We start from the raw sequence: 14,942 nt of genomic DNA, 5'->3' as shown, positions 1-14,942 counted from the left end.
CCTGTACTGCCCTATCCTATTCCCGTACTGCCCTATCCTATTCCTGTACTGCCCTATCCTATTCCTGTACTGCCCTATCCTATTCCTGTATTGCCCTATCCTATTCCTGTATTGCCCTATCCTATTCCTGTACTGCCCTATCCTATTCCTGTATTGCCCTATCCTATTCCTGTATTGCCCTATCCTATTCCTTACTGTACACATCCCTCATCAGAATGATGCTTTCCTCCATTCTCTCTCTGTTTCTCTTTCTTTGGGTCTATTGTCTGTTCTATACATTCCTGCAGCCCCTAATCCCTTGTTGACACAGCTGTCTGCCAAGGAGCCATGGTATGTGTGTGTGTGTGTGTGTGTGTGGTGTGTGTGTGTGTGTGTGTGTGTGTGTGTGTGTGTGTGTGTGTGTGTGTGTGTGTGTGTAGACAGGGAAGGAGGAAAGGGTACAGTTATCTCTCTACAGTTACACAAGGCTGAAACCCCCACACCCCACCCATTCTTCATGTATCCCAGAAGGCAATGGGAGCAGAGTCTCTTGGATATAGTTGATCAGCCATGTTTAGAGTGATCCTTCTTCTCTCGCTCCCCTCCCTCTCCCTCTCTCTCTCTCCTTTCAGTCAAGTCATCTGTGCAGTGTAACGTATGCATTCTACATCCACTTACTATATGCCTGAGTGTGTAGATTCATATTGACTATGGATTCTGTCAGACTGAATAGTTAGGAAGAGGGGGCTGCTCAGGTTTGACTATCTGAGAGGAGATACTGTGCTAACACCGGCTGTCTGTCGCAGCAGGCTGTTAAGGTTCGGATCACAGAGAAGAGAGGACAAGATAATGTGTGGGTCTAAAAGTTATATAGTTTCAAAGACAATATTTCTAATAATAAATTCAGGGCTGTTGGATGAGCTATTGCTATTGTGCCAGTGTATATTCATTTGAGAAAACCTTACCTCACAGCCCCAGCAGCAGTCAGTAACAGTCAGTAACAGTCAGTAGCAATCTGTAACAGTCAGTAGCAGTCAGTAGCAGTCAGTAACAGTCTGTAACAGTCAGTAGCAATCTGTAACAGTCAGTAGCAGTCAGTAACAGTCAGTAACAGTCAGTAGCAGTCAGTAACAGTCTGTAACAGTCAGTAGCAGTCAGTAACAGTCTGTAACAGTCAGTAGCAGTCAGTAACAGTCTGTAACAGTCAGTAGCAGTCAGTAGCAATCTGTAACAGTCAGTAGCAGTCAGTAGCAGTCAGTAACAGTCTGTAACAGTCAGTAGCAGTCAGTAGCAGTCTGTAACAGTCTGTAGCAGTCAGTAGCAGTCAGTAGCAATCTGTAACAGTCAGTAACAGTCAGTAACAGTCAGTAGCAGTCAGTAACAGTCTGTAACAGTCAGTAACAGTCAGTAACAGCAATCAGTAACAGTCAGTAACAGTCTGTAACAGTCAGTAGCAGTCAGTAACAGTCTGTAACAGTCAGTAGCAGTCAGTAACAGTCAGTAGCAGTCAGTAGCAGTCAGTAACAGTCAGTAACAGCCAGTAACAGTCAGTAGCAATCTGTAACAGTCAGTAGCAGTCAGTAACAGTCAGTAACAGTCAGTAGCAGTCAGTAGCAGTCAGTAACAGTCAGTAACAGTCAGTAGCAATCTGTAACAGTCAGTAGCAGTCAGTAACAGTCAGTAGCAGTCAGTAACAGTCTGTAACAGTCAGTAGCAGTCAGTAGCAGTCAGTAACAGTCTGTAACAGTCAGTAGCAGTCAGTAGCAGTCAGTAACAGTCAGTAGCAATCTGTAACAGTCAGTAGCAGTCAGTAGCAGTCAGTAACAGTCAGTAGCAGTCAGTAGCAGTCAGTAACAGTCAGTAGCAGTCAGTAGCAGTCAGTAACAGTCAGTAGCAGTCAGTAACAGTCAGTAGCAGTCTGTAACAGTCAGTAACAGTGAGTAGCAGTCAGTAGCAGTCTGTAACAGTCAGTAACAGTCAGTAGCAGTCAGTAACAGTCAGTAACAGTCAGTAGCAGTCAGTAGCAGTCAGTAACAGTCTGTAACAGTCAGTAGCAGTCAGTAGCAATCTGTAACAGTCAGTAGCAGTCAGTAACAGTCAGTAACAGTCAGTAGCAGTCAGTAGCAGTCAGTAACAGTCAGTAACAGTCAGTAGCAATCTGTAACAGTCAGTAGCAGTCAGTAACAGTCAGTAACAGTCAGTAGCAGTCAGTAACAGTCTGTAACAGTCAGTAGCAGTCAGTAGCAGTCAGTAACAGTCTGTAACAGTCAGTAGCAGTCAGTAGCAGTCAGTAACAGTCAGTAGCAATCTGTAACAGTCAGTAGCAGTCAGTAGCAGTCAGTAACAGTCAGTAGCAGTCAGTAACAGTCAGTAGCAGTCAGTAGCAGTCAGTAACAGTCAGTAGCAGTCAGTAACAGTCAGTAGCAGTCTGTAACAGTCAGTAACAGTGAGTAGCAGTCAGTAGCAGTCTATAACAGTCTGTAACAGTCAGTAACAGTCAGTAGCAGTCAGTAACAGTCAGTAACAGTGAGTAGCAGTCAGTAGCAGTCTGTAACAGTCAGTAACAGTGAGTAGCAGTCAGTAGCAGTCTGTAACAGTCAGTAACAGTGAGTAGCAGTCAGTAGCAGTCTGTAGCAGTCAGTAACAGTCAGTAACAGTCTGTAACAGTCAGTAGCAGTCAGTAACAGTCAGTAGCAGTCAGTAACAGTCAGTAACAGTCAGTAGCAGTCAGTAGCAGTCAGTAACAGTCTGTAACAGTCAGTAGCAGTCAGTAGCAATCTGTAACAGTCAGTAGCAGTCAGTAACAGTCAGTAGCAGTCAGTAGCAGTCAGTAACAGTCAGTAACAGTCAGTAGCAATCTGTAACAGTCAGTAGCAGTCAGTAACAGTCAGTAACAGTCAGTAGCAGTCAGTAGCAGTCAGTAACAGTCTGTAACAGTCAGTAGCAGTCAGTAGCAGTCAGTAACAGTCTGTAACAGTCAGTAGCAGTCAGTAGCAGTCAGTAGCAGTCAGTAACAGTCAGTAGCAGTCAGTAGCAGTCAGTAACAGTCTGTAACAGTCAGTAGCAATCTGTAACAGTCAGTAGCAGTCAGTAACAGTCAGTAACAGTCAGTAGCAGTCAGTAACAGTCTGTAACAGTCAGTAGCAGTCAGTAACAGTCTGTAACAGTCAGTAGCAGTCAGTAGCAATCTGTAACAGTCAGTAGCAGTCAGTAACAGTCAGTAGCAGTCAGTAGCAGTCAGTAACAGTCTGTAACAGTCAGTAGCAGTCAGTAGCAATCTGTAACAGTCAGTAGCAGTCTGTAACAGTCAGTAACAGTCAGTAGCAGTCAGTAGCAGTCAGTAACAGTCAGTAGCAGTCAGTAACAGTCTGTAACAGTCAGTAGCAGTCAGTAACAGTCTGTAACAGTCAGTAGCAGTCAGTAGCAATCTGTAACAGTCAGTAGCAGTCAGTAACAGTCAGTAGCAGTCAGTAACAGTCTGTAACAGTCAGTAGCAGTGAGTAGCAGTGAGCTGAGGCAAGGTTTCAGCACCACCAGATGGAAAGCTCCCTGCCTCAGTGCTCTGCATTCTACAGAGCACTGCCACTACTACCAAAACAGAAACTAAATGATAACAAAACATCAATAAAATGAAACACACACGCATGCACGCACACACATACACACACATGCATGCACGCACACACATACACACACATGCATGCACGCACATACACACACACACACACGCATGCATGCACGCACATACACACACAGTCACACACAGTCACACACACACACGCATGCATGCACGCACATACACACACAGTCACACACACACACACGCATGCATGCACGCACATACACACACAGTCACACACAGTCACACACACACACACACACACACACACACGCATGCATGCACGCACATACACACACAGTCACACACAGTCACACACACACACACACGCATGCATGCACGCACATACACACAGTCACACACACACACACACACACACACACACACATACACACACAGTCACACACACATACACACATATTCTCTCTCTCTCAGATCCTACAGCAGTAGATGTTTAACGCCTCTAAACTCTAAGCTCTGATTTCAGTTCAAGATCCATCCTGAGAGAACGGCACTCTGGGAAAAGTCATCAAACAAATTTCCCCTGATGAAAGTCTTTACAAAGTTGTTTTCCACTGGAACAAAAGTCAATATCCAGATCAAAGACTAGTGACTTCCATGCTCATAACAGCCCTACACAAACTGTTATTGTACTGAACCACAGACGGGAGAGATAGGAGAGAGAGGGTATTTTGCAGATTCCACACACATGCGCACACACAAACACATACACAAGTGCACACATACGAACACACACACACACACTGCGGAGGGCCCGGTCTGTGAAGGTCAGAGCAGGACAAGAGGGGCCAGAGTTTAAAAAATGCCCTCAGTCCTCAGAGGAACACCCGGCAGGGTTTGTTCTGTTACTTCTTATACCCGGAAAACTATGTACATTCACACTGAGAGCAAAATCTAATTTCCTAAATCCTAAATCCCTCAAAAGCAGGTCGGAGAGGCAGTGGGTGCATCTAGAAATAACACAGAGACAGCTGGCAGTATTTGTATAGCGCCCTGAATGTTCAAAACACACCCAACTCCCATTATTGGAATGAAAGGAAAACTGTAGTGAACAATTTCACCGTCTGAATCACGGAGACTTTCTTCCACCGCTGATTTAGAATCTCATTTCTGATTGTCCACTTTTCACAGAAAGCAGACTGCTCAGAATGGCACCTACTGTTGCTGTTTTGTTACTAACAGGAGAGTGAGGAGGCCCATCACAGAACCATAGAACTCGTGATGCACATCTAATGGTGAACTTCCTTCTCTCTGGACAGCACACACACTTAGACAGTATCATGGAGAGAGATCCGTCTGTCTATCACATAATGGCCTTACACATTCCTTAACTGTCGGATCATTAAAAACGTAAACACACACTTGTGCACGCACACACACACACGTACAGGTCAGCGCGCGCACACACACACACGTACAGGTCAGCGCGCGCACACACACACACGTACAGGTCAGCGCGCGCACACACACACACGTACTGCTAGAAAGCGGTCACTTCTCCCTGTCTCACTATAACAGGACCTAAGGGATTCCATTTGGTTTCCAGGGGCAGGCTGGGAGAAAACAGCCTGACAACCTAGACCCCAGATACCTCTGCTACTGAGTACAGTGCAGTAGTACCTGGTAGAAAGGCCCTTCATATAGACATGTACAAGTCATTAACATCAGGAGATGATCAAATCAAACGTGATTCGTCACATCATGAGGCTGGTTAGTGTGTTACAGACAGGCTGGTTAGTGTGTTACAGACAGGCTGGTTAGTGTGTTACAGACAGGCTGGTTAGTGTGTTACAGACAGGCTGGTTAGTGTGTTACAGACAGGCTGGTTAGTGTGTTACAGACAGACTGGTTAGTGTGTTACAGACAGGCTGTGAGGGCAGTTCATGAGGGAGATCAAGATTCAATTAAACACTCAATTCTAACACTGAATTATTCTGAGCACGCTAATGTTCTACAAGCACTTGGACAATGAGTCAGGGGCACTGTTAAGTAGGGTGTGGGGTCACTGTTGAGTAGGGTGTGGGGTCACTGTTGAGTAGGGTGTGGGGGTCACTGTTGAGTAGGGTGTGGGGTCACTGTTGAGTAGGGTGTGGGGTCACTGTTGAGTAGGGTGTGGGGTCACCGTTGAGTAGGGTGTGGGGTCACTGTTGAGTAGGGTGTGGGGTCACTGTTGAGTAGGGTGTGGGGTCACTGTTGAGTAGGGTGTGGGGTCACTGTTGAGTAGGGTGTGGGGGTCACTGTTGAGTAGGGTGTGGGGTCACTGTTGCGTGGGGTGTGGGGTCACTGTTGAGTGGGGTGTGGGGGTCACTGTTGAGTAGGGCGTGGGGTCACTGTTGAGTAGGGTGTGGGGGTCACTGTTGAGTGGGGTGTGGGGTCACTGTTGAGTGGGGTGTGGGGGTCACTGTTGAGTAGGGTGTGGGGTCACTGTTGAGTAGGGTGTGGGGTCACTGTTGAGTATGGTGTGGGGTCACTGTTGAGTAGGGTGTGGGGTCACTGTTGAGTAGGGTGTGGGGTCATTGTTGAGTAGGGTGTGGGGTCACTGTTGAGTAGGGTGTGGGGTCATTGTTGAGTAGGGTGTGGGGTCATTGTTGAATAGGGTGTGGGGGTCACTGTTGAGTGGGGTGTGGGGTCACTGTTGAGTGGGGTGTGGGGGTCACTGTTGAATGGGGTGTGGGGTCACTGTTGAGTAGGGTGTGGGGTCACTGTTGAGTGGGGTGTGGGGTCACTGTTGAGTGGGGTGTGGGGTCACTGTTGAGTGGGGTGTGGGGTCACTGTTGAGTGGGGTGTGGGGGTCACTGTTGAGTGGGGTGTGGGGTCACTGTTCAGTGTTACCTGTGCAGGTCTCTTCGTAGGTGGGGTTGGGGGTGAGGCCTCCAGCATAGCCCACCTGGGTGGAGTAGACTCCCTTCTGCTTCCAGAACTTTCTCTCTGCGCCCCAGAAACAGCCCATCCCTTTAAGACAACACATCTCAGTCAGAAACAGCCCATCCCTTTAAGACAACACATCTCAGTCAGAAACAGACCATCCCTTTAAGACAACACATCTCAGTCAGAAACAGACCATCCCTTTAAGACAACACATCTCAGTCAGAAACAGACCATCCCTTTAAGACAACACATCTCAGTCAGAAACAGACCATCCCTTAAAAGGTCCAATGCAGCTGTTTTTATGTCAATATCAAATCATTTCTGGGTAAATATAAAATACCTTACTGTGATTTGTTTTCAATTAATTAATGGCCGAAAAATAAGGACTGTCTGGGAGTGGTCTGAGTGGGGAGGGGAAAACTGAAAACTAGCTGGAACTCTCTTTCCTATTGGTATATTAACTCATTTACGGCCTGGTGATCACACCAGGCAGGCCAAAACTCCATCCCACCAAAACAGACTGTAATTTCAGGCAGTCCTTTCAAACAGCTCTTACACTAACTAGGCAAGTCAGTTAAGAACACATTCTTATTTTCAATGACGGCCTAGGAACAGTGGGTTAACTGCCTGTTCAGGGGCAGAACGACAGATTTTTACCTTGTCAGCTCTGGGATTAGTCCTATATTTCCTATAATAACTACAACGTAAAACTTCTTACCTGGGAATATTGAAGACTCATGTTAAAAGGAACCACCAGCTTTCATATGTTCTCATGTTCTGAGCAAGGAACTTAAACGTTAGCTTTCTTACATGGCACATATTGCACTTTTACTTTCTTTTCCAACACTTTGTTTTTGCATTATTTAAACCAAATTGAACATGTTTCATTATTTATTTGAGGCTAAATTCATATTATTGATGTATTATATTAAGTTAAAATAAGTGTTCATTCAATATTGTTGTAATTGTCATTATTACAAATATATATTTTTTAAATCGGCCAATTAATCGGTATCGGCTTTTTTGGTCCCCCAATAATCGGTATCGGCGTTGAACAATCATAATCGGTCGACCTCTAGTACACATGTATTATGTCATACCCTGGCTGACTGGGCTCTCATGCACCTTGTTTATTGGCCGATGTTGCTCTGGTCTCGATACCTCTCTTAGGTGTGAAATGAATACAACAGCCCACACACACTGATACAACCCATTAAAACCCTCCCACGACACTGAGGTGTATAGTCTGTCAGCAGGGAACACATCCACCTCGTGTCTGCTCTCAATCCCCTCCATTAAGGTCTGGACCTGTGTCCCAGCTTTGGATTTAGTGTCTAATCAAACCATAGTGTTCCTGGGCCTGTAAAAACAACTGATATAAAACTAATACCCGCTGTAAACATTTAGCACCAAGTAATACTCCCCCACCAAATAAAACAGTAAAAATATATTAGGGTACGGCTTAAAAACGGTTATCCACAGCCATTCATTCCCCCGATTGGGTGGAGTGATTTATCTGAGAAACCAAATGACTGTTGAACTCCGTTTTCACACCACGCAGTACTGAAGAGTTGAGTGGGGCTCAGGCAGTTTGCCTCGATGTGTGTGTGTGTGTGTGAGAGGTTTTTTGTGTGTGTGAGGTGATTGAGACTGAAGAGGCTCCTACACGGCTCCTACACACACACACACACGCTCACGCATACACACCTTTGTGTTTGGGAGCGAATGTTGGAGTATTAACACAAGGTAGTTCTGAACGTAGCCAATCACTGGCACAGCGGTAAGGGGGGGTAGAAGACAGGCTTTTGTAGAGTCAAGGGTAACTGGCAACTTCTAAGGTAGTCCACGGGAGGCTTTGTGATTTGAAATGCTCTGCGGGTCACAAGTGCATGTAAGGCTGCTTTAAAACATGCTTATTTGTACACAGGCCCGGGAGATAAAGAGGCTGATTTCTCTGCTGTCTGTCGTGATGGATTACGCAGTTTGACTCCCCGAATGGAGAAAAGAGGAGCTGAACTAATGCATTTTATTAAAGAGATCCTAATCACCCCTTGCAATTAATCTCTACACCCCCTCCTCCTACCCTGTCCTCTCTCTCTCCTTTCATTTTGTTTTTGAATGTCTTTTTCTGAACCGAACAGAGTATCAGGGGAGGGGGAACTAATTATACTACACTGTCTTATTGCCACCCTCCCCTCTGTCCCCCTATCCCCTGTTTCCCCTCTCCTCTCCCCCGGCCCCCAACGTCCTCCTCCCTCTCCTCATTTGGATCACCTACCAAACATAGCCATCTGCAGTCCCTCGGGGAATGGTGGTACGGTCCTGTTGCCGTTGACATCGTGCTTGGCTGTAGGACACACAGGGAACAATGGAGAGGGTCTCTGTTAGTCAAACACACAGACAGTCCATCCCACACCACACACACACAGGCGCAAACACACCACCATCCACCTACAGTCTCCACAACACTGATGCAATACACACAATGACTGGCCATTGTGAGATACTTTGGTGTGTCTGGTGTGTAAGGACTGCAGAGGCATTACCGTAGCTAACGTTGCCATCGCAAACAAAGAGAGAAAGTGAAAATTCACCTGGGGGTTTTTGCAACATGCGCACATACACTGACCCATTTAAACATTCCCATTCATCTCATGCATGATTTTATAGCAGCTGCGATCTCTTCAATCAACTGACAAAGCCAGAGGTGGAAGAAGCCCATTGGGCCCTCGGAGCCACCTGGCTGAGCTAATGTGTGTTTGCGTGTGTGTGTGTGTGTGTGTGTGTGTGTGTGTGTGTGTGTGTGTGTGTGTGTGTGTGTGTGTGTGTGTGTGTGTGTGTGTGTGTGTGTGTGTGTGTGTGTGTGTGTGTGAACTGCAGATGGCCTGATGTTGTGGAGGGCAGTGTGTGGATTAGGATAAATGTGGGGGAGTGAGCCCAACATCTGGAGCTAGCCAAGCCCTTCCTGTGCTGTGTGCTCACGCATGGGTGCGTTGCCATGGCAGCTAGGCGTGCCGATACAGCCAGCTGGAGTTCGAGCGCCAGGCATTCTACTGCAGCACCATATCCATACGCCCATCATAGACTCCCCAACTGTCTGTATGTCTCTCTGTCAGTCAGTCTCTATGTCTGTCTGTCTCTCTGTCTGCCTGTCTCTCTGTCACTCTGTCTCTCTGTCAGTCAGTCTCTCTGTCAGTCAGTCAGTCTCTCTGTCACTCTGTCTCCCTGTCGGTCAGTCTCTCTGTTAGTCAGTCTCTCTGTCACTCTGTCTCTCTGTCAGTCAGTCTCTCTGTCAGTTAGTCTCTCTGTCACTCTTGTCTCTCTGGCACTCTGTCTCTCTGTCAGTCAGTCTCTCAGTCAGTCAGTCTCTCTCCCAGTCAGACTCGATCTCTGTCACTCTGTCAGTCAGTCTCTCTGTCACTCTGTCTGTCAGTCAGTCTCTCTGTCAGTCAGTCAGTCTCTCTGTCAGTCAGTCTCTCTGACAGTCAGTCTCTCTGTCACTCTGTCTCTCTGTCAGTCAGTCTCTCTGTCAGTCAGTATCTGTCACTCTGTCTCTCTGTCAGTCAGTCTCTGTCAGTCAGTCTCTCTGTCTCTCTGGCACTCTGTCAGTCAGTCTCTCTGTCAGTCAGTCTCTCTGTCACTGTCTCCCTGTCGGTCAGTCTCTCTGTCACTCTGTCTCCCTGTCGGTCAGTCTCTCTGTCAGTTAGTCTCTCTGTCACTCTGTCTCTCTGTCTCTCTGTCAGTCTCTCTGTCACTCTGTCTCTCTGTCCCTCTGTCTCTCTGTCAGTCAGTCTCTCTGTCAGTCAGTCAGTCTCTCTGTCACTCTGTCTCTCTGTCAGTCAGTCTCTCTGTCAGTCAGTCAGTCTCTCTGTCTCTCTGGCACTCTGTCAGTCAGTCTCTCTGTCACTCTGTTTCTCTATCAGTCAATCTCTCTGTCAGTCAGTCTCTCTGTCAGTCAGTCTCTCTGTCAGTCAGTCTCTCTGTCAGTCCGTCCATCAATCCTTCATCAGTCACAGTCATAATTTTGCGTACACCAAGACCTACATAGAAGAGATTAGGAGCTAGGGAAAAGAGCTAGAGGTTGTTAGACCAGGACAGGCCAAATCTACTTGAAAGGACCAAGCTGGTGCATGTATATGTGCTCCTGTCCTCTGCACTACGTGGCTCCATGATAATATCAACCGCATGGCCTCTCTATAACTCCCTGCTGCAGAGGGAGGGGACATTTTCATAACCTCAAACACAGAGTTTCCTTTTCTTCTCCTGTGATGTAAAACATGTTGTGATGTGGGCTGTGGCGCTGGGTTGTGAGTTTAAACACACCTCTGTGTCTGTGACTATACAGTCGATTCAGAGGATGTCATTTCCAGAACCGTCCACATTTGTATTCATACAAAAAAAGTTGGCAAGGTTAGTTAGACGAAAAAGACGTTCAACCCTCCGTCTGTGTTTGTGTAAAAACTCTGTCGGGTTGGCCTGAGTGGCAGAAGACCAACTGAGAGGCTCTGACTCCTGGCCAGCTTCAATAAACCCCCTCCACTTTGGAATGTGGGAGAGTGCTTCGGCAGTGCTGTGAACAGACAGGCTAGCGTGGAGCCTAGCTGGGCCCGACTCATTTAATCTGGGAGAGTGGAGTGAGGAGAATGCATTAGAACAGACATCATTAAATCACTTTTACATCCACACTGCTCACCAGCCAGCCCAGAATCCTATATAGGGGCTGCTCCTATACCGCAGCCCCTATACCCCTGCCCCAGTCGCTATACCCCAGCCCCTATACTCCAGCCCCAGCCACTATATCCCAGCCCCAGGCCATATACCCCAGCCGCAGTCCCTATACCCCAGCCCCTATTACCAGCCCCTATACCCCAGACCCAGTCCCTATACCCCATCCCCTATACCCCAGCACCGGTCCCTATACCCCAGCCCGGTCCCTATACCCCAGCCCCTATGTCCCAGTCCGGTCCCTATACCCCAGCCCCTAAACCCCAGCCCCTATACCCCAGCTCAAGTCCATATACCCAAGCCCCTATACCCCAGCCCCTATACCCCAGCTCCTATACTCCAGCCCCGGTCGCTATACCCCAGCCCCAGTCCTTATACCCCAGCACCAGCCCCTATACCCCAGCCCCAGTCCCTATACCCCAGCCCCTATACCCCAGCACCGGTCCCTATACCCCAGCCCCTATACCCCAGCCCGGTCCCTATACCCCAGCCTGTATATCCCTCTCCCTATACCCCAGCTCCTATACCCCAGCCCCTATACCCCAGCCCCTATACCCCAGCCCCAGTCCCTATATTCCAGCCCTATACCCCAGCCCCAGCCCCTATTACCAGCACCGGCCCCTATACCCCAGCCCGGTCCCTATACCCCAACCCCAGTCCCTATACCCCAGCCCGTATACCCCAGCCCAAGTCCCCATACCCCAGCCCAAGTCCCCATACCCCAGTTCTTATACCCCAGTCCCAGTCCCTATACCCCAGCCCCTATACCCCAGCCCCAGCCCCTATACCCCAGCACCGGTCCCTATACCCCAGCCCCTATACCCCAGCCCGGTCCCTATACCCCAACCCCAGCCCGTATACCCCAGTCCCTATACCCCAGCCCGTATACCCCAGCCCAAGTCCCCATACCCCAGTTCTTATTCCACAACCCCAGCCCGTATACCCCAGCCCCAGTCCCTATACCCCATCCCCGGCCACTATACCCCAGCCCCAGTTCCTATACCCCATCCCCGATACCCCATCCCCAGCCCCTATACCCCAGCCCCAGTTCCTATACCCCAGCCCCTATACCCCATCCCCAGCCCCTATACCCCATTCCCAGTCCCTATACCCTATCCCCAGTCCCTATACCCCAGCCCCGGACCCTATACCCCAGCCCCTATCACATCCTCAAAAGGTTTTACAGCTGCACCATCGAGAGCATCCTGACGGGTTGCATCACTGCCTGGTATGGCAACTGCTCGGCCTACAACCACAAGGCACTACAGAGGGTAGTGCGTACGGCCCAGTACATCACTGGGGTGTCAGTGGAAGGCCCTAAAATGTTCAAAGACTCCAGCCACCCTAGTCACAGACTGTTTTCTCTGCTACTGCACGGAAAGCGGTACCAGAGCGCCAAGTCTATGTCCAAGAGGCTTCTAAACAGCTTCTACCCCCAAGCCATGAGACTCCTGAACAGCTAATCAAATGGCTACATGTACATGTAGGTAGAGTGCATTGCCCTCCCAACCACACCCCCACCCTTCCCCCCTACGCTGCTGCTAATCTCTGTTATTATCTATGTATAGCCACTTTAATAACTCTACCTACATGTACATAATTACCTCGACACCGGTGCCCCCCGCACATTGACACATTGACTCTGAGTCGGTATCCCCTGCATATAGCCCTGCTATTGTTATTTACTGCTACTCTTTAATTATTTGTTATCTCTTACTTTTTTGAGGGGGGGGGGTTCTTAAAACTGCATTGTTGGTTAAGGGCTTGTAAGTAAGCATTTCACTGTAAGGTCTACACCTGTTGTATTCGGAGCATGTGACAAATAAAACTTGATTTGATACCCCAGCCCCAGTTCCGAAACCCCAGCCCCAGTCCCTATACCCCAGCCCCTATACCCCAGCCCCAGTCCCTATACCCCAACCCCTAACCCCTATACCCCAGCCCCAGTCCCTATACCCCAGCCCCTATACCCCAGCCCCAGTCCCTATACCCCAGCCCCTATACCCCCCCAGTCCCTATACCCCAGCCCCTATACCCCAGCCCCAGTCCCTATAGCCCCAGTCCCCCGCCCCTATACCCCAGCCCCAGTACCCCCGCCCCATACCCCAGCCCCAGTCCATATACCCCCTATACCCCAGCCCTTATACCCCAACCCCAGCCATAGCCCCAATACCCCAGCCTAGTCTCAATCCCATGCAGCGCCATACACAAGCCCCAGCTCTAGCCCTAGTCCCACCCCAGCTCTAGCCCTAGTCCCATCCCCAGCTCTAGCCCTAGTCCCGCCCCCAGCTCTAGCCCCATCCCCAGCTCTACCCCTAGTCCCGCCCCCAGCTCTAGCTCTAGTCCCACCCCAGCTCTAGCCCTAGTCCCATCCCTAGCTCTAGCCCTAGTCCCGCCCCCAGCTCTAGCCCTAGTCCCGCCCCCAGCTCTAGCCCTAGTCCCACCCCCAACTCTAGCCCTAGTCCCGCCCCCAGCTCTAGCCCTAGTCCCACCCCAGCCCCAGCTCTAGCCCCACCCCAGCCAAAGCTCTAGTCCCAGCCCCAGCTCTAATCCCAGCTCTAGCCCTAGTCCCACCCCAGCCCCAGCTCTAGTCCCAGCTCTAGCCCTAGTCCCACCTCAGCCCCAGCTCTAGTCCCAGCTCTAGCCCTAGTCCCACCCCAGCCCCAGCTCTAGTCCCAGCTCTAGCCCTAGTCCCACCCCAGCCCTAGTCCCAGCTCTAGTCCTAGTCCCAGCTCTAGTCCCAGCCCAAGCTCTAGTCCTAGTCCCAGCTCTAGTCCTAATCCCAGCTCTAGTCCCAGCCCAAGCTCTAGTCCCAGCCCCAGCTCTAGTCCCAGTCCCAGCCCCAGCCCCAGCTCCAGTCCCAGCCCCAGCTCCAGTCCCAGCTCCAGTCCCAGCTCCAGTCCCAGCCCCAGCTCCAGTCCCAGCTCTAGTCCTAGTCCCAGCTCTAGTCCCAGCCCAAGCTCTAGTCCCAGCCCCAGCTCTAGTCCCAGCCCCAGCCCCAGCTCCAGTCCCAGCCCAAGCTCTAGTCCCAGTCCCAGCTCCAGTCCCAGCTCCAGTCCCAGCCCCAGCTCCAGTCCCAGCCCCAGCCCCAGCTCCAGTCCCAGCTCCAGTCCCAGCTCCAGTCCCAGCCCCAGCTCCAGTCCCAGCCCCAGCTCCAGTCCCAGCTCCAGTCCCAGCTCCAGCCCCAGCTCCAGTCCCAGCCCCAGCTCCTCGTCTCATTATCTTAGTATGGTGGGGGTAATCACAGCCATTGGGGAACAACAGAACAGAAGCATGTTCATTAGCACCTCCCGCTGTAAAATAAACAATCTAAATGTAAATGTCAGCATGGAAAGACAATGAGTCCAGACAGAATATTAATGACTCGCCTCTACCGCACTTTGCTGCGCTACGCTCTGCTCAGTGTGTGTGTGTGTGTGTGTGTGTGTGTGTGTGTGTGTGTGTGTGTGTGTATGTGAGCCTCCCTGACTGCCCCACCCCCTAGCCTCCATCAGCGGCCCCCTTTCTCCCCCACCATGTACCAAACTGCTCCCTGTCACCCTGCCCCCAGGACACGTGCCCCCCTCCATCCCTGCTACACATGAAGCCACTGTGAAGGGCAGTCGCCATCACAGGCACACATAGTTCACACACACACACACACACCCACAAACACACACACACACACACACACACACACACATACACACACACACACACACATACACACACACACACACACACACACACA

At 49.9% G+C, this 14,942-nt stretch overlaps 1 protein-coding gene across 3 annotated transcripts in view; it reads right to left on the bottom strand.

Moving 5' to 3' along the window:
* LOC112246309 (mitochondrial peptide methionine sulfoxide reductase-like) overlaps positions 1-14,942 on the bottom strand; it is a 109,244-nt gene that overhangs the window by 50,505 nt on the left and 43,797 nt on the right. For all 3 annotated transcript variants that reach the window (XM_042300788.1, XM_042300787.1, XM_042300789.1), the window contains 2 exons: positions 8,766-8,834; positions 6,452-6,571 (listed from right to left, as the gene is read on the bottom strand). In XM_042300788.1, the coding sequence (XP_042156722.1) occupies positions 6,452-6,571; positions 8,766-8,834 (189 nt within the window). The remainder of the gene's footprint in view (positions 1-6,451; positions 6,572-8,765; positions 8,835-14,942) is intronic.

This window comes from Oncorhynchus tshawytscha, linkage group LG18 (genome assembly GCF_018296145.1).
Source record: "Oncorhynchus tshawytscha isolate Ot180627B linkage group LG18, Otsh_v2.0, whole genome shotgun sequence".
NCBI lineage: Eukaryota > Metazoa > Chordata > Actinopteri > Salmoniformes > Salmonidae > Oncorhynchus > Oncorhynchus tshawytscha.
The sequence above is the reverse complement of the archived record's forward strand: the minus strand, read 5'-3'. Positions and strand labels throughout refer to the sequence as shown.